This window comes from Marmota marmota, unplaced genomic scaffold, assembly GCF_001458135.2.
Source record: "Marmota marmota marmota unplaced genomic scaffold, marMar, whole genome shotgun sequence".
NCBI lineage: Eukaryota > Metazoa > Chordata > Mammalia > Rodentia > Sciuridae > Marmota > Marmota marmota.
This window is the reverse complement of record NW_026000079.1, coordinates 3,122,060-3,141,804: the sequence shown is the minus strand read 5'-3', so window position 1 is coordinate 3,141,804 and position 19,745 is coordinate 3,122,060. Positions and strand designations below refer to the sequence as shown.

At 51.1% G+C, this 19,745-nt stretch overlaps 1 protein-coding gene across 2 annotated transcripts in view; it reads right to left on the bottom strand.

Moving 5' to 3' along the window:
• Adar (adenosine deaminase RNA specific) overlaps positions 1–17,995 on the bottom strand; it is a 23,267-nt gene extending 5,272 nt beyond the window's left edge. The window contains exons 1-10 of one of the 2 annotated variants that reach the window (XM_015502816.2): positions 16,563–17,995; positions 14,140–14,323; positions 13,559–13,707; positions 12,923–13,061; positions 12,616–12,806; positions 2,696–2,921; positions 2,278–2,449; positions 1,525–1,618; positions 756–878; positions 354–487 (exon numbers count right to left, since the gene is read on the bottom strand). In XM_015502816.2, the coding sequence (XP_015358302.1) occupies positions 354–487; positions 756–878; positions 1,525–1,618; positions 2,278–2,449; positions 2,696–2,921; positions 12,616–12,806; positions 12,923–13,061; positions 13,559–13,707; positions 14,140–14,323; positions 16,563–17,275 (2,125 nt within the window). In that variant the 5' untranslated portion in view covers positions 17,276–17,995. The remainder of the gene's footprint in view (positions 1–353; positions 488–755; positions 879–1,524; positions 1,619–2,277; positions 2,450–2,695; positions 2,922–12,615; positions 12,807–12,922; positions 13,062–13,558; positions 13,708–14,139; positions 14,324–16,562) is intronic. The other variant, XM_015502817.2, reaches the window with a different exon arrangement.
• Positions 17,996–19,745: the final 1,750 nt, after the last annotated feature.

Below are 19,745 nucleotides of genomic sequence, written 5' to 3'. Positions count from 1 at the left end.
GGAAGGAGAGGCTGGGGGACAGGGGGAAGGAGACGCTGGGGGACAGGGAGAAGGAGACGCTGGGGGACAGGGGGAAGGAGACGCTGGGGGACAGGCAGGAAGGCGCGAGGGGGCAGGAGGCCAGGTCCGAGGCCACCAGACCGAGGGCCTGACTTTTCACTTCTGCCGCCCTCCCCCAGCACTCTGCCTGTGCCGGCCGTGGAGACCCCAGGAGGACACGCTCTGTCCTTTCTTCCCCGCCAGGCTCTCGTCACCTGAGCTAACAAATTCAGAATGGAACTTCCCCTCCCTACAGTCCTCCCCCGTGACGAGTGGCGCACACGGGGGTCTCGCAGAGCCTGTGTGGCACTCACCATTCTCCACCTTGGTGCGCAGCTTGCCTTGTTTGGGATTCTCAAAGACAGGGTAGTGGCGGGAATCTGTGCTTTCCAGGGCGCGGTCACTGCAGGACTTGTCGAAGAGGGCGCCGTCTCCACACGGGGCAGTGCTGCAACACAGGGGTGTCCGTCACTCACCTGCGCAGGAGGGAACTCCAACTTCTCGGGGTCCCTAGTCTGCTGCGGCTGGAGCTGGGATGTTTCCTGGAGCCCACCAGGGGATGCTGGAGGGGGCAGCTGTGTCTAGGACAGTCATCCTCCACTGGGGAATGTACCTCATGGTACCTCAGTGGAGTGTGTGGCCTGTTGCGTGGGGTCAGATTTAGGGGCCGGCAGAGCAGGTGGAAGCCCATCCTGGGAGCCCGGCAGGGTACAGACCTGATGTACAGGTGGAACGAAACAGTCTTTTTTATCTGGAGCTTCTCTCCTCCCCTGGCAAGCTCAAATATACTGTCCTTCGCAGTCTGGGGGTTGTATTTCATTAACTCACTGTAAAGGAACCTGTAAAAGACGTGCAGTTAGGACGGCAGGCTGGATTCTGGCGAGAGCAGATGGTGTTTGGAGCTGACCCCTATCTGAGCCCCAAGTGGGGACCAGTTTCCTGGTGCAGCTCTTGTAGCTTCTCAGGTGGGGAAGCTTCCCAGAGAGACCTCAGCATTCCATAAAGCACAGTGAGCCTTTCGGTCGTTTCATTTCCGCCAAAGGCCCCTTGCTGTGGCGGCTGCAGGGACTCCAGGCAGAAGGAACTGGCTCAAGGCTTTGGGAGGCAGCTGCCTCTTCCCCGCTCCCTTCACAAACTAGAGAAAAGGTGAACCAGAGGAGAAGCCGCGGCGACACAAGGTGCTGATGGGTCCTCAAATGGGGATGGAGGCCGCCTCATCCCCAAGGCCCGAGGACCCAGGGTCCCTTTGTTTTGAGAAACAGAAGACAGCAGAGTTGGCAGAAAAAAGGACTTAGGACCAGGCTGGGGGTGGGAGGCAGAGGGTCACAGAGGGGACTGGCTCTACGAGGGCTCAGATCACAGGATAAACCCGAAGGCCACCACTGCTGGCTCAGGGACCTGCCGTCTGCCAGGGTGTCAGGAAGGCTTGTGCCGGAGCCACCGTGCCTGGGTGGGCGGGGGCAGCCCCGGCAGGTGCTCGCTCACCTGATGAAGCCTCTCCGGGAGATGATCTCCGCATGACAGTCGTTGACGGTCTCTCCCTTGAGGCTGAGGGAGTCTCCTTTGACACAGCGATTCCCTGAAGGATTGGGAGCAAAAAGGGAAAGGTCAAAGGAGAAGGAGGGTGAAGTGGGTGGGGCAGTCTGTCTTCAGGCTCGGGGAGAACAGCCTCGACAGTCATCCTCTTACCTAGGGAGAAGGAGTCCACCCCCACCCTGAGCTGACTGCAGCTAAATGACACGCAGGTGAGTGTCCTTTACCCAAGTGCTCAGGACCACAGTGTTTCAGAGTCTGGAGTTGTTCAGATTTTGGAATATTTGGAGTCTGCTAGTTGAGCATCCCTAATGTGGAAATCTGAAGTGTTCCAAAATGCAAAGCTTTTTTTTTTGGGGGGGGGGTGTACTGGGGATTGAACCCGTGGGCACTTAGCCCCTGAGCCACATGCCCAGCCCTTGGCAGTATTTTTTTGAGAGGCAGGGTCTTGCTGTTGCTTAGGTCTTGCTCAGTTGCTGAGCTGGCTCTGAATTCTCCATCACCCTGCCGCAGCCTCCTGAGTGGGTGGCATTAAAGGCACCCTGGCACCTGGCCAAAATCCAGAGCTTTTTAAGATCCATGTCAGGACAAGGGGACGCGCGGCCTGTCCCCGGCCTTGGACTTGCTCACATGGACTCAGGGGAGGGTGAGGAAGACCTGCTTCCAGTCACTGAGAGGCTGGTGGCTCGGGAGACCCTCTCTCACCTGTCCCCAAGCTGACCACGACACCCATGTCCTCAGGGTCTTTCTTCATAATGATGGCGGCTAGGATCTTGCGGCCGAGCAGGGAGGGCTGGAAACTGTTTGTGAGGGTGTTGAAGCACCGGTGGCTCAGCATCGCTATCTGGTCGTGGAAGGTACTGCCAGTGAGAGGAAGCTGTGGGGACAGGGGGCTGTGAGGGTCATGCAGCCATGCCCGCGTCCACCATGCTTCACAGTGGGCAGGGGGTCACGTGCTAATGGACTCGTGCACCACCTTTCTTTCCCCTTTCACATCTAGTGTCCCAGTTATATGCTCTATTGAGGCTAGTAGCATAGCCAAGGGACAATTCACATGACAGCTAGTGACAAGCCAGCTCCACCCCCAAAACAAAAAGATAGCACCAAAAGTAGACGTCTTAACTGTCTTTGGCTGCGCTTCTGGGGACCTGGAGAGGAGGAGCATAGTTCTTCTGAGACTGGCCCCTGTCACTGGGGTTACCTCTGTGAAACCCATGCGCTCTGCCTTCTCGCTCTCCCCAATCAGGACGCGGAGGGCCGCATCGGCTGCTTCCTGCTTGCCTTGCTTCTTGCTGTGCGCGCAGACGGCTGGAAACCAGCGGCCCCCGACTTTCGCTTGGTAAATGAACCTTTGGGACGAGAAGCGAGAAGCGGGACACAGACAAACCAAGACTTGGACGCTGTTGCAGAAAGGGCTGGGCTGGCTTGCAGCGTGGCCCGCCTAGCAGACATCCGGACCCGTCCATTCTGACAGATGTTACTAAGGCAGCATTTCCCGGAGTTTGGTCATTCATGAATCGCAACATGATTTTTGCTAGCTCCAGATGTCCCGTGGACGACCATGAGTGTTTTCTCTACACTGATTCTTTAAAAATGCACACACATTGTTTATATATATATATAAAAAGATGTTAACTTTTAGGGGCTGCGACTGTGGCTCAGCGATACAGCAGTCGCCTAGCACGGGCGGGACCTGGGTTCGAGCCTCAGCACCACATTAAAAAATAAAGGCATTGTGTTGTGTCCATCTGCACCTAAAAAATAAATATTAAAAAAAATATACATACTTTTTTTTTTTTGTGTGTGTGTGTGGGGGGGATGCTGGTGGTACTAGGGATCGAACCCAGGGCCACTCCACCACTGAGCTATATCCTAGACTCTTCAACTTTTTATTTTCAGCTAAGCTGCCCAGGCTGGCTTTGAACTTGTGATCCTTTCGCCTCAGCCTCCTGAGTGGATGGGATTACGTGTGCCATTGTGCTCGACACACTTAAAAAGGAAATTTCACAGTGCTCAAAGGGAACACCAGTGCCATTTGCCATAAATTGAAGGTGGCTATAAAGCCGAATGTGATAAAATCATAAGACTAATTCCGACTAGATACTGTACTATTATCTGCAAAGACTCCAGCCAGCCTGCCTTTACTAGAAAGGAAGATTAGGGAGTAATAAGAGGGTTTAAAGAACTACTAACACGAAATTTAGACTTTCTTCTTAAGCAGAAATGAGAAGCCAAGATCTCTCTCCCCACTTGAATCACTTACTTAACACTGTCTGATTTTAAAGTACCCAATCCCAGTGTCCCCTCCGTTCCTGACCACCTCACAAGGGTCAGCCTGGAGAGAGCATATCCACAAGCACAGCATTAGGCTGGGGAGCCAAGCTTTCTTGGGGAGTCATCTGTGGATTTCTGCTGGGCCTAAGGTGAACAGTGGGGCAGGGACGTGGACCTGGGCTGGGCCCTGGGCTCCGAAGATAGAGGAGGCACGAGCCCAGCAGGCAGCGGCCTCCACCCTTCCTGGGGATTTCTGCAATCCCAGAGGGAGGGCATGACAGAGCAGAGCAGCTGGGAAACCCAGCAGACAAGTGTCAAGACCCCAGCTTTCAACCAGATCTGAATCCACCGCTTGGAAACAGAACTGGGCAGCACAGAGGCTGCGGTTCTGGATGCATCGGCTCCAGCTGTAGAAGAAACTGGTCTCCATGTTCAAGCACACGGAGAGTCCCACTCTTCTTTGGTTGTCCTAAGCAGCTGGTCCCTCCTGGCCGGCGGGCCAAGTTCAGAATGAGAGAGACTGAGGCATGAAGAGAGGTTGGGGAGTAGGGAATGAACTGCCAGGGGTCCAGGAGGATCTCATGACTGTTCTGCCTTTGAAAAGAATATGAACTCGGGCTGGGGCTGTGGATCGGTGGTAGAGCACTTGCCTAGCATGTGTGAGGCACTGGGTTCGATCCTCAGCACCACATAAAAATAAATTAATAAAATAAAGGTATTGTGTCCAACTACTTCTAAAAATACGAACTCTTAGACATAGTTTTATATGTGTGACACCTGCATACATACATGCACACGTGTATATATACATATATGTACATGTATATGCGCACACACACATATGAGAATGACTGAGTTTGTTAATTATGTAATTTGAATCCTTTGGAATTCGCTATCCACTATGGTAGCCACACGAGGCTATTAATCAAAATTAAATATAATAATTCAGTCCCTCGATCAAGCTGGCACATTTAAGTGCTCAATAACCTCATGTGGCTGGTGGTTAGCCTTTTTAGCATGGGTGACTGTCCTGAGAGGCTTGGCTGTGAAGGAGCGGAGACCCAGGGTGTTCCTGGAGGGAGACCCAGGTCAAGGGAAGGTGTCCACAGGTCGGCCGTGTTTCCAGGCTGATGGCAAGGACCACCGATGACGAGGGGAGAAGCAGGAAGCCCCAGAACAGACAAGAGGGAGGGCACGCAGGACTCAAGGGGAGGCGGAAGGCGCTTCCCTTGTGCCTAGGGGTAGAGCGAGGTTCGGAGGAGGGAGGGAGGTCAGGGGATTAAGACAGGCCTCTCTTACATGACGACCGTGGTTTCCTGAAGTGGGATGTAAGAGTATCAGTTCAGAGTGAGGACCAGGGTATTGGTGGGAATCAGAGGCAAAGGTCCCAAGTGGTCCTCTCAGAGTGGGACAGGAAATCTGGTAGACAAAAGCTGGGAAAGCAGGCCAAAGTGTGGGACAGAAAAAGTGACCCTCGAGACCTGCAGTGGCCCTCCAGGGCTCCTGTGGTAAAGGCACTGACCTCAAGGCCAGCCCTAGGGGCCATCAGAGGGCCTCTCTCCTCGTCCACACGGGCTTCCCTCCTGCCCTCTGCTCACCCGCTGGCCTCCCCGTCTCTGTACCAGCTCTGCTCTCCTCCTACCACAGGACGGGTGAGGACAGCCACCTCCAGTGTCCACGGGGCACTGGCCCCAGGACCTCTGCAGAACCGAGATCTGAGGCTGCTCAAGTCCCTGGGTGTCCTCCCAGGTCACCTACCCCAGCTGACACAGTGTAAGCGCTGTGGGAGCAGGTGCTACACTGCCCGGTGCAGGGAGGGTGGCAGGAAGTGGAAGTCTGGCTGTGGTTAGTACAGAGACAGACTCGAATTACATAATCAACAAATTTTAAAACATTTCATTCCACACTTGGTTGAACAGATGCGTGCAGAACCTGTGGATACGGAAAGCCAACTGTACTGTAGCCTTTGCCTAGAACCTTCTTCTGGGTTACCCTTAGGGTCTCAGCTCAGGGATCATTTCTTTGGGGGCCATCCCGCTCCCTAAATCTAGTCCTACCTCCACAGATCCTCACTGTCCTCTGAACTCCAGCTCTCTGTGACCCCTAGGAGACACAAGATCTCATACTTCTACTTAGGTGACTGCTGGTCACCATCTGGCTCCTATTCTAGCAGAAGGACCTCTGTAGGTATGTGTTGAGTGAATACCGCAGAGAGACCAGATGTGATCCAGGTGAGAGAATGCTACACTAGAGGTAGGAAGAAGAGCAGGAGACTTGGGATAGAAGTCAAAGGATAATTTGGTTGAAGGAGGTGAAGGGCACAGAGGAAAAGGTGATCCTTGGGTTTTTGGCTTGAACAGCTGGATTGATATTCACTAAGACGGGAAACACCTGGTATTTACTAAGATGGGAAAGGCTGGAGGGAAGGAGGTTAAGAAAGCAAAAATCAAGATCTGTGCTTTGAACATGTCATGTCGGGGAGGCCAATCCAAGTCGAAGGGACACGTGAACAGCTGGATGGAGGAATCTGGGGTGTGAGAAGGTCTGGGCTAGAGGTGTGTGTGTAGTGCTCTATGGCATTTAGATACTAGCAGCTGGCTGAGGTCATCAAGAGAGAAAGGAAACGGAGGACCCAGCTCAATTCATATGAGAAGGAAGCAAAGTATATTACTGCATGAGATGCTGAGAAAACGTGGCTACTACATTAGCGTTTCCTGTCCTATAAGCCACCTGCCTTGATTTCCCAGGAGGAGCTGGCACCAATATCCTGTGTCCCCATGGCACACTGCATGTCCCTCCATACGGCACATTCCAACTCTGTGTTACGGTCACACATCCTGCACACTTGGGGCAGCAATTCTTCACATTCTCAATTTAGTTGATAATAAGTCCTTGTGTTTTGAATGAATGAGCCACGGAGTTTCAGAAAGGATTTCATAGAAGATAAAGAGGAAAAGCCGGGCATGGTAGTGCATGCATGTAATCCCAGTGTCTCAGGAGGCTGAGGCAGGAGGATCACAAGTGCAAAGCCAGCCTCAGAAACTTAGGGAGGCCCTGAGCAACTCAGTGAGACCCTGTCTCTAAATAAGAAAATAATAATAATAATTATAATAATAATAAAGGGCTAGGGATGTGGCTCAGTGGTTGAGGGGGAAAAAAAAGAAGGAAAAACACTGAACCTATTACATAAAGAAATTAAAGGAATGAATTTAAAGGAAATGAGTTCTGCTGGGCATGGTGCTGTACACTATAATTCTAGTGACTCAAGAGGCTGAGGCAGAAGATCACAAGTTTGAGGCCAGCCTCAGCAATTTAGTGAGACCTTGTCTCAAAATAAAAAATAAACAGTGCTGGGGATGTGGCTCAGTGGTAGAGTGCCCCTGGGTTCAATCCCCAGAAGTGGGGTGGGAGGCTCTGGGGGTTTATTCAGACTGAAGGATATGAACCAGTAAAGGGCAGGAGGGAGGCTGATCTTCCCTTCCAGAAGGTTCAACAGTGGGCAATGCATCCTGCCACAAGGGGGCAGTGGAGAGCCTTTGCTGCCCTCCTAGCCTGAGGGCTCTGTTCGGTTACGCTGGTCAAGGGTTAAGGTTTCTTATTATGTTAAAAGCTCTAACTTGCTAATGAAGAGTAATGATCCAAAAGAAAACTGGATAAGGACAGATAAGGTATTTCACATAAAAGTAAATGCAAATCACATGTAAACACTAATAAATGAATGTTGTTACTCTAAAAACAAAATGTATAACAAGGTGCCATTTTCATGAGCTTTTCTCCTTGATGTTTTTTAACATATTTATTTTTCAATGGAGGTGGACACAATACCTTTACTTTATTTACTTATTTTTATGTGGTGCTGAGGATCGAACCCAGGGCCTCACGTGTGCAAGGGAGAGCTCTCTCTACTATTGAGCTACAACCTCAGCCCAATGGCTTTTTTTTATTTGAAAAGTTAGATACCACACCAGTAAAAATTCCAACCACTCAGAGTATACAATGAAATGTGTCCTTCCTTCCCCAGATGCAGTGCATTACCAGCTACCAGACTGTCGTAATCCTTCCAGAAAATACTCTGCGCGTGTACACACACACACACACACACATTATGTCTCTCCCCTGCCATCCACAGTGCCTTCCCCTCTGCGCACAGGTTTCAGAGATGGTCTCACACAGACACGCTGTGCTTTACAAGGTTGTTTAGTACTCTTTAGTGGAGATGCACCACGGCTGACTTAACCAGTGTGCAAATGATGGTGCTTGAGACCACGTTCAGCCTCTTGCTGCTGTGAACAATGCTGCATGAAGACCTCTGCACAAACGCCGTGCACTGTGTGTCTGGGCTGGAGGCACTGTTCTCACACTCAGCTGTAATGCACAGGCTAACTGCACCGCTGTTTTGTAGGTATGCTGTCAAAGCGTCAATTTAATTTACAAAATGAGGTCGTGTACCTTTCTGTTTACTGACAATTCATTGTACTTCTTTTCCTTTTTCTTTTGGTACCAGGGACTGAACCCGGGGCACTTTACCACCGAGACGTATTCCCGGCCCTTTTTATTTTGAGACAGGGTCTCACTGAGTTGGTTAAGGCCTCACTAAGTTGCTGAGGCTGGCTTTGAACCTGTGATCCTCCTGCCTCAGCCTCCTGAGCTGCTGGGATTACAGGCTACAGGTGTGCCACCACCTGGCAATTCACTGTATTTCCTTTTCTATGAATGTACAGCTCACATACTTTAGTTTTCTCCTAAGGTTTTCCATTGGGATTTCTGTAGAACCCTTCACGTATCAAAGAAATTAGCCTCGGGCTGCTGGGCACTGTGGTGTTTTTCTCAGGTGGTCTTTTGACTACGCACCATTTTTTTCTTACTATTAACATTTCTGGGCTTTTTACCTGATGACTTTATGTTTTGTGTCTTTGATTGGAAAGGCTTTGCTGCTTGAAGATTCTAGAAATATCCCTCCTTTCATCTAGTGATCAGATTTCACTTATTTTACATTTAAACCTTGGATCTGTAGGGGTCTGGGAGTCGGGAAGGGGGCAGACAAACAGCTCTGGTTTTGTTTTCAGGATGGAGAGCTGGCAGCCCCACTACCACCATTTCCCCACTCATTTGGAGCCTTATGTTTACAACATACAAAAATACCATTCATATGGTTTTCGACCTTTTGGGTGCTCCCGTCTGATCCCCGGAAGCACCTTTCTAGCTATGTACATCACATCACTGTTTTAAAATCTGGTAGGGGCTGGGGTTGTAGCTCAGCGGTAGAGCGCTTGCCTGTCGCGGGTGAGGCACTGGGTTCAACCCTTGGCAGCAGGTAAAAAAATCTGGTAGGGGCTGGGGATGTGGCTCAAGCGGTAGTGCGCTCGCCTGGCATGCGTGCAGCCCAGGTTCGATCCTCAGCACCACATACAAACAAAGATGTTGTGTCCGCCAAAAACTAAAAAAATAAATATTAAATAAATAAATAAATAAATAAACAAACAAATAAATAAAATAAAGGTTAAATTCTTAAAAAAAAAAATCTGGTAGGATCAGTCCTTTTTTCTCTGAATTTCCTAGCTATTTTTATGTATTTGTTTTTCATATGAAATTCAGAATCAAGTTTTCTACTTCCAAAATAAATTCTGTTGATGTTTTTATTGGGACCATATTAAGTGTGAAGATTAATCTGGGGACAGCTGCTATCTTTAAAATACTTGCCCTGGGGTGTAGCTCAGTGGTAGAATATATACCTAGCACATGTGAGGTTCTCAGTTGATCCCCAGACCACAAAAAACCAAAACACAAAAACCTTTACTGTCTAATAACAGATTCTTCCTCCCATTTAATCAAGTCTTCCTTCATATCTTTGATTACCGTTTTACTTAACATTGTTCCTACATAGTTCCTATTAGGACTGTGCCTAGGTAGTTTATCTTTTTTTTTTTTTTTCCTGTGGTGCTGGGGATTGAACCCAGGGCCTTGTGTGTGCAAGGCAAGCACTCTACCAACTGAGCTATACCCCAGCCTGGTAGTTCATCTTTTTAGCTGCTGTTGTAATAGGGTAATTTCTTCCACTGCATTTCCCAATTGCTTATTCCTGCATACAGATAAGCTCTTTTTAAAAATCATTTTATTTGTTTATATATTTATTTTTCATGTGGTGCTGAGGATGGAACCCAGTGCTAGGCGAGCGCTCCTCCACTGAGCCACAGCCCAGCCCACAGGCAAGCTCTGGATTCTTACGCATTTCACTGCGATTTCCGACTTTTCTCAATTCTCTGCCTATGCATTTCCTTGGTTTTCAGGTAAGTATTCCAGGTATACAATCAAGTCATCTGCAAATAATGATTAACTAACTACCTCTTTCTTCTTTGTATATTTAGTTTTCTTTCTTCTTTGTTTTTGGTACTTGGAATTGAACCCAGGGGTGCTTTACCACCAGCTATATCTGCAGCTCTTTTAGTTTTTGCTATTTTGAGATAGGGTCTCACTAAGTTGCTTAGGACTTGTTAAGTTGCTGAGGCTGGCCTTAAAGTTGTACTGAGTACATGAACAGTACGTGCTTAAGAGTTCTATCTATCATGGGTATGGTGGCACACGTCTGTATCCCGAGACTCAGGAGACTGAGACAGGAGGATCTCAGTGCAGCCTCCTGAGTCCCTGGGATTACAGGTGTGCACCACACGCCTGGCATGTACACTATTTCTTTCTCTTGACTGGCATTGGCTAGAATTCCAGAATAATGCCTCATAATGATGACACTGACAACTATGTCTCCCTCCTGACTTTAATGGGAACAGTTCTAGGTTCATCATTAAATAAGCTGCTGGCTTTTGACTTCAAATGTATTTTTATCATGGTAAGGAGGTATTCAATCATTTTAATTTTACTGACAGCTTGTTTTGTTAATCTGAATGGATGTTGAGTTTTATACATGCCTTTTCAGAATCTCTGGAGATAATTATGTGGTTTCTCTCCTGTGATCTATTAATATGGTAAATAGTAATAATAAATATCCTAACAGATTAATCTTTGCAATACAGCAAAATACTGTTTTTTTTTTCCATTTTAGAATGGCAAAGATAAGATTTTTAAAAAATGTTTTTTATAGTTGTAGATAGACAGCATGCCTTAGTTTATTTGTTTATTTTTGTGTGGTGCTGAGGATCGAACTCAGTGCCTCACAGGTGCTAGGCAAGTGCTCTGCCCCTGAGCCACATCCCCAGCCCCCCAAAGATAACAATTTTGATTATATCATATTAGCCTGGGTGGAGCTGGGGAAGAGCCATTCTTACATATTGTTGGTAAAAGCATAAGATGGTGTGATCTTGTTGGAGGAAAATCACTCGTTTACATAAATTTACATATTAAAATTTCGAATGCTCATAAACAGGCTATACTATTGTTCATAACAGCAGAATTCTGGAAACAACCCAAGTGTTCTCCAAGAGGAGCTGGTTAACTAAATCACGTGCACTCTAACAATACACTTTGCAGCATTATTCAAAGAATACAGGGTTATAGAATGCTATTATATTGTTGTATAAGATCAAGTTATAGATCAATGCTTATATGAAACCAACAGGGGAGATGCACTTGCCTGTATTTACACAAACACACTCAAGAGAGACATATTATAATGCAAAATCATTAAATGTTGATGGGGGTTGTGGATAGGAGATGACAGCTAGGCCCAAGGGAGACTGAGAATGAACTTTATATATTTTTCTGAATTTTAAAAAAATTTTTGAGTAGTCTATTACCTATACAAAAATTTTTAAACCTTAAAAAAACATATTGTTTATGGCCCCAAAATTTCACTCCTAAAAATTTACTACTGATAGGGGCTGGGGTTGTGGCTCAGAGGTAGAGCGCTCGCCTACCATGCATGAGGCACCGGGTTCAATCCTCAGCCCCACATAAAAATAAAATAAAGATATTGTGTCCACCTATAACTAAAAAATAAATATTAAAAAAAATTACTACTGACAGTTTTGCTAATGAAAGCAAAAGCATACAGTATGAGGAAATTCAACTGGAGTGTTTCTAATAGTGTGACCAAAGCAACCTAAATGTCACTGGAAGTGGGTTAAACAAATTATGCCAAGTTGGGGTGGCGTGTTCCCAAGTACTAGCAACATTTTATTTTCTTAAACTAGGTGGTGGTGCATCAGTATCTATTTTAGAAAAGGTCTGTCATATCTCTTATTTAATAAGTAATTTTAAAATTGCAAGTATTTAGTCAATGAAATATCATTCAGCTGTGCAAGAGACCTTGGTAGAGCTGTATATTCTGATCTGTATTTACCTGAGACACTATCTGAGACACACTGGCACAAGGTGTTGAACAGAAAGCATGCTCTATGCTTATTCTTGTTTAAAAAAAAGAAAAAAAGAAAGGAAACTGTGCTAGTTATGCATAGAAATTTCCAGAAGGAAATTCAAGCTGATAGTATGAGGATCTTAGGAGAGAAGTCTGGGATAGAAATAAGACTTTTCACTATAGACTTATTTGGTCAGTTTGAATGATTTTATATATATATATATATATTTTTTCTTTCAGAAATAAAAAAAGTAAATATATATATAATGCTCACTGTCACTGAAGAGAAACTGTATCCTCAAGATGGAAGACTAACTTCATCCAAGAGGCTGTGGAGAGAGGGTTGGCTTGTTTCATCACCTGCCTTCCCTGTCCTTCACAGCGGCGCACATCCTTTCTTTCCCTGGACGACACACCACCCCTACCTGGTGACACCCAGCAGCAGCTGGGTCTGGAACACTCACTTGGGCTCATGAGGGGGTCCAGACTGGTCCACCAACTTGAACTCAGCAGCAAAGCCATGGGAGCGGGCGTACTCTAACAAGCCGCCCACGGGGTTGGTGTTCAGGTATCTGACGAGCTCACCGATCCTCCTGATCCTGTTGGGCATCCCAGAGTCCAGGTTGTCAAGTGATTCTGAGTTGGCACCTCCAGACTAAAGGAGAATCAGCCAAACAAAAAGGAGCCGTGAACATTCAAAGAAACGTGGGCCACCCTGACCTGCTCCGTTGCTAGATCGCCCCGTGGTGTTTCAGCAGGAGAAACGCCCACCTGGTCATCAACCGAGTTGGTGGCCTCCTCGTGCAGGGCCTTCATGGCCTCCTCTGCGGCCATCTGCTTGGCCACTTTCTTGCTGGGAGCACTCACGGTAGGGAAGGTTTGGGCTCCCACCGCCACACAGTACTGGAACCTGACCAGAGGGAGGAAGGTTGTGATTGCAGAGACCGGCCCAACTTGCTAACGTTCTCTACTACATGCGACTTCTTGTGCACATCACCTTCTATAGTCACTTCTGCCTTGCATAGCCGCTGCCCCTCGCCCACCTGCTGCCCGGGTCTCTCAGCCTGGCTCCCCACTTTCAACATGCAAAACTTTCCCCTCCTCCAGAGCCCTTCTCTCGGACATGTGAGTCCACAGACCCTCAGAGAGCTGCTCAGGCCCACCAAGGCCCTGGACCTTTCTGTCCCACCAACAGTGACCCCCACGCTACCAACCCCTCCTTGCCCTTGGTCCCTCTGGACTCCCGATTCCAGCTTCTCTGCTTTCCCAGCAGCAACCAGGTCCTGAAGGCCCTTCCACATGCAGCAGAAGAAACTGCTCAGAGACAATAAGCTGCCGTCTCTGAAGAGGAAGACGAGCCTGTCTCTGAGAAAGCCTCGCGGAGACACCGTCCCTCCCCGGACGTACTTGGGGTCATGGGCAGGGCCTTCTTTGGACAGGAGCCGGAATTCACAGGAGTTGCCCAGTTTGTGCATACACTCCAGCAAGGTAGTGACGGGGCTCTTCCCAGAAAACAGGGACGACGTTGAGGTGGCGGTGGGCTGGGGCTCCGCTGTCTGGAGAAAGTGAGACGAGAAGACAGAATAAAGCACGAGGAACTGAGACGAGGCCGGCTGCTCCGCCTCCGCAGAAGGGACGGACGGGGGACTCTTGGATCCGTCAGTGTTAAGGGTGGCCTTCCAAGGCAGAGCTGCAGGGGACTTCCCGGGCATGGCAGGAGAGAGTAAGCTATCTGCCCAAAGTGGAGACGGAGCACCGTACTGCTTCAGCCTCTTCCAGGTTTGACGTTCTGCACCTCCAGCTAGGCTCAAGGGGGCAGGAGAGGGGCTGGGAAGGAGAGGAAAGCGGGCTGGAGGTGGGCAGAGGAGGCGGGAAGCTGTCTTGGGACTAGAGACCAGGGCTTTTAGACCAGGATCGCTTCCAGGGGCCAGTTAAGATGCTACCCCTTGAGACCTGAGAGATGAGACCCACCTTGGGCAGGTCCCTACCTCCTCTGGCTCTTTTTCTGGGGAACAGCAGGACCAGTCCTCTGGCTTCCCACTGTCCTTGGCTTTGGCCTCCCGCAGTAGGATCGTCATGGCTTTCAGAGCTGCATCCTGCTTGGCCACCTTCTTGCTGCCAGCTTCCGCCGGGGGGAACTCGCGGCCACTGATGACAACCTGGAACTTAAACCTTGGCGGAAGGCAGTCAGACATGAGAAGCCAAGCCGGGCCACCTCTCTGCTCTTCCCAAAGACACCTCCCTCCCGCGTGTCCCACCCCACAGAGTGGACTTGGAGGGTAGGCCAGGAATTTCTGTCCCTTTGGAGGCTTGGCCTGTCCCTTCTTTTTTTTTGGTACCAGGGACTGAATCGGGGACACTCAACCACTGAGCCACACCCTCAGCCCTTTTCTGCATTTTATTTAGAGACAGGTCTTGCTGAGTTGGTCAGGGCCTCACTAAGTTGCTGAGGCTGGCTTTGAACTCTCAATCCGCCTGCCTCGGCTTCCCAAACCACTGGGATTATAGGTGTGCACCTGGCAGCTTGTCCGTTCTTCTAGGGAACAGAGCAGCCAGTGACTCTGTCCCCATAGGTCAGTGAAGCATGCACAGCCACCACAGTGGGTGATAGGAACCTTGCTCACAGGAGACCCCCCCATGCCTTAAATATAATAAGTTGTGTGCAATAAGCCACGGGCTAAAATCACCATTATAGTCTCGACAGCAACCCAAAAGCCTTCATCCTAAAGCAAACGAGGTGGACTGGCCTCCTCAGGAAGGTCCTAAAAAATAGAGAAGGCCTGGGGGGTGTGGCTCAATGGCATTAGAGCCTGGGCTCGATCCCCAGCACTGCAAAAGGAAAGAAAGAAGAAAGAGAGCAGAGGTGTGTCCGTATCAGTCTCCTGCTCTCCACACACTGCCGCTCATCGGGGCCCCCACTAGGTGGAGGGAGAAGGGGAGGATGTGGGAGGACGAGGGGCAGGCTGGGGAAGGGGGCAGAGGAGGACGGGGCAGCCTCCAGGGATGTTTGTCCCTAAGTTACCCCCAAAGATAATTCACTCTTAAAACGTGTGTTAAGTCATGCTAGACCTCTCAACTTCCTCCGAGCCTGAGGTGAAGGAATTTCCCTTGTTATAAAGAAAACCAAAAGCATTTGTTACGGGCTGCTAGACCCAGCCTAGGCCTCTTGTAGTCAAGCTTCTATATTTTCCTTAGCTCTTCGCTCAGTCTGGGTTTCATCTAGAAAAGGAGGTCAGATTTCTTATCTCCCAGGTCTTCTGAAGTACTTAACACGGCATCAACGCCCTATAGCTGAAGGTCAAAAAATTATTTAACCACAAAACTCCTGGCTGTCCCCCAACTCTGGCGAAGGGGGCTGGTGGGAAAAGCATGACAGCCACTCAGCCTCTGTCACAAACAGAGACAAAACCGTCATGGCCCTGCCAGCTTCTGGACAGACACACCCCTCTTCCTAAGAGCTCCCCTGTAACGCCAACTTGGGGCCATTAAGACGGTCAGAGGAGGACCAAGGGCCAAAGGGGGATGCTCAGTCTGGAAAGCAGCCGTGTAAACGCCGTCCCACGCCACGAGGACGTTTGGGCCGATGATGGACCACGTAACACAACAGTGGACCCACAAGGTAATACTGCCCAGTGACCTGTGGCTGTCGTAGGTTTGTGTAAGCACACTCTAGGTTGGTACACTGACAAAATCACCTAACAGGACATTGCTCAGGACGTGTCCCTGCACCTGACATGTAACTATAAAAGTTGGTGGCATGTTTCCCATTCTCTCTGGTTCTGTCCAGCAGCGGCTTGCAGCCACTCGGACTTGAGTCAATGGCTCCAGGTCCTTTCTGGGCCCACCTGTCTCAGTCTGTCCTGGCCTACGGGGCCAAGAGTGTAAGGCCCGCCAGCTGTCTGAAGGAACCTCAGGTGCTTCTCAGCAGTGCCAGCCCGCCTCTCTGTGCAGAGGAGGTGTTTAAAGTTAGACTACCACCCTCAGCAGGCAGGTGGGCAGGCGGGCGGGCCTGCCTCCCAGTTGAGGGGGTGCACCTGGGCTCTCTGCACACGCCCTTATCCTGGTGTGGCCCACCCTTGGCGGCCCTGTTCCTGTACCTGGTCCAGGAACACAACTCGAGGGGGAGGTGGGGAGGGAGTTAGGTCCTGGCCTAGGGCCTCAGGGGCAGGCGAGACCCGGTGCCTGAAAACCGAGATTTCTAAGGAAGCCTCAGTTCAGCCAAGAGTCCGCCTCCCCCTTGGCTCGGCCAGGATTCTGGTGGCTCCAGGCCCACTGCCCAGAGAATGGGCCAAAGGAGGATGATTCAGCCAAAGGCCAAAAAGGAAGAGGGGGACAGGGCCACCGAAGGGCACCGCTCACAATCGGCCGAGGCTTGTTGGTCCGGCCCTAGGCGCGTCCGGCGGGGGCTCACCGGGGCTCGTGGGGGGGCCCGCTCTGCTCGATGAGGTGGAACTCGCAGGTCTGGCTGGCGAACTGCGCGTACTCCAGCAGCCCGCTGACGGGGTTCTTCAGCTGGCACTCGGTCAGCTTCTTGTAGGGCGAGCACCGGGGCAAGCCGTGGCTGTAGAAGGAGGGCATCTCCATGATGGCTCGGAACTCACCCGGTGCCGCGTGGATGCTATTCAAGTCATCCGGGATGTCATCTGTGGCCCACTGGCCATTTTCAAAGTCAACATACCCTGCTTTTGAGGGGCCATTGTGATAAACAGGGGGCCTCAGTTTCATGGGCCCTGGTCTGGGCTCCTGTCTACTCTCTAACCTTATGAGCGGGTCCTGCCCATTCTCCGCTTTTTCTGTGGTCATCGTATTGTTTGAGGCATTGGATGGGGGGAGGTGATAGGTGGGGAATGCCGTGTTCCTGCTGGTGGCGGGGACAGCACCCTGGGTGGCCGCGGGAGCACTCTGTGTGTTCCTCTTGATCTGCATCCTCTCTCGCTTCTTGTCCGTCAGGTACCAGGTGGGGATGGCCCCTTGCCGGTAGACGTCGCCCTGCTTTTCCATGTCGCACAGCACTGCGTTCACATCTCGGGCTCTGGTGAAGCCGATGTTTTTAGCCAGACTCAGGGCGGAGCAGTTAGACACGTTGAACAGGTAGTCGCAGATCTTCTCCTTGATCTCAGCCATGTCCACAGGCTCAGGAGGATCTTCTGAGTCAGATGTGGGGTGACTTTCTTCAGATTCTGAGTTGGGCTCTGGGCTTGGGGCTCCCTGGCTCTGAAGGTCGGGCTGTACCAGTGTGCCGGGCTGGCTCCGGGCTGGAACGGAGGCCGCAGCGCTCCACAAAGGGGGTGTGCCCTGCTTCCTGTGCAGCTGACCCTTCTTTGCCAGGGAGTACAAAGCTTGATTGACCTCTCTCTTGGGGACCCTGAGCTTCCTGGCCAGCTCCCGCGCTGTGGTGTCCTTCCCTTCCCCGAGCTCCTTTAGGAACTCTAAGACCCTTTCCTCCTGGCCCTGACTGATGCTCAGTCCCTGGAAGCGGGAGGAGAGCCGGTCAGCACCTCTCCACGGCAGGCCCCTGCCACCTGGCAGGGGAAGCTGGGGCACTGCCTGCAGCCCCTGACCTCTGAGAGGCACGCCACTGCAGACCCCCCAGATCTCAGGCTGCCTGGCTCTAACAGGTGGTCCCGGAAACCTGGGCCAGAGTCCTGGGGGGACTACTGGTGGTGGCAGGGACGGTGCCTGCGTTCCAGGCAGGGGCACTTCTGAGAGCCGCCCCTTGAGAAACTCTATTTGCTGGAGCCGGAAGCTATCGGTGCGCGATTCCTGCCACGGCTGCTGCTGTCTGGCTTTGCTGTGCTCATAGCCGTGGCCAGGGCGGGGGCGGTGTCCGTTGAAGAAACACCCCTGTGGACAGAGGGAGCAGAGGGATGAACCAGGCTGCAGCGAGGCCGCGGAGTCCCCTCCTGACCCTGCCCGGGAAGACGTTCCGGTTTCCAACAGGCTGAAAAGGTGACAGTCATGGGCTTACGACCTCGCTGGGGTGACTTAGCCACCTCTTAAGTACTGCCTGGGGCCACCAATGGCACACAGGGGACAGGAGGCAGAGCACAGGGACACCCAGCCGGGGTTCGAGTGCCCCAGCCTCTCCAGAGACCTAACTAGTCTCCCTTTCCACAGCCTTTTGGAGAGTTGACAGGAACCTTCCCACCAACGCCAAGAGACCCTCCGGAACCCGAAAACAAATCGCATTTTGTCTTAAAACCAAAACCAGAACCCTGAAAAAGGAAGGGCGTGAGGGGGCTGCGGATGGACAGGGCTCCCCCTCCTTGAGCCAGGCTCCCCCACGTGTCAGCCCTGGTTGTAAAACGGAGAGGGCCTGAGCGGGCCCCCTGCTTGTCACTGGCCTCCCACGAGGCTCACAGTGTGGTTTTAGGGAAGCTGGAAGGTGTCCTTACAGAACTGGCACACTGTCCTTGCTCCTCAGCATAGTGCCCAGGCCTGGGATTGGGAGGGAGCCCTGGCACTTCTCCCAAGCACCCGGGCAGGGTCCCCTCCTTACCCTCAGCCTCCTACCCTGCCAGCTACCTCCCAAGGGTTGCTTCCGTGGCCCCCCCTTCTGAGCTCTGCTGTGTGAGCACAAGAGACCCCAAATTCTCCTGTCGCCGTATGTGCACTGCAGTGGAGCAGCTGTGGCCCATCCACCAGGGCCCTCCATCTGGGGCTCTTCCTCTCCCTGGTGCCGCGTACTGAGTGTGCAGCAGGCAGGAGGTGCTCATGGGGCTGGGGGTGGCAGGAGTCACTCTGCTTCCTTTGCCCAGGGCTGCAGGCTTGGGAGGGGCTGCACCTCGTGTTTATGTCCCCTCCTCCGGTCCTCCTGAAGGCTCCAGGGGCAGCTGCACCCCTTTCTTCAACAGCTGTGCTTTCTACTCCCCACAAGTAGGGGACGTTGGCATTCTTGCCGATGATTCTGGTTGTAGGGTTCCTTGATCTCTATGACAGTGACCTCCCTCTCCTCTTTCAGCCACATGTCTGGCTTATCCAGCTGCCCCTCTGATATCACCATTAATGCCAACGCAGGCCACGGCTGACCCCTCAAACCCTGAAACTCTTCTCCAGTGGCTGGGATCTTTTTTCTGGAAAGGGCCAGAGAGCTGTGCCATTATAGCACAAAGCAGCCACTCACAGCATGTCAACGTTTAGGGACAATTTCTTTACCGGGATCTCCATTCCCCAAAACAGGGGTCAGCTATGGGCTGCGCTGGCCGACTCCTGCTCCTTTCTGGGGGCAGCTTCCCCACGTCTCTGAACGCTCCCTCACTCTGCCTGGATCTATGGTCAGTTTGCCTCTCTACCCAGCACCCACTGGGCGCTGTCTCTTCACCCAAGCTTCCGTGGAACTGAAGGACAATGACTGTGCTAACAGGTCCATACACGTCCTGCTCTTGAGCCGTGGCTGGGTCTCCACTGTTGGCCACCCAGTTCCATAAACTGCACGGGCTCACCACAGATAAAGCTTCTTCTTCACAAAACTCTCCTCCCAGGATCTGGTGACACAGCATCAAAGATCATCTCTGTCCCCTTCTCCTGCCCTTTCTATACCCTCAGTCCCCATGGCTTGTCTAAGAGTTTTCTTTATATTTTGTCCACTAGGTTG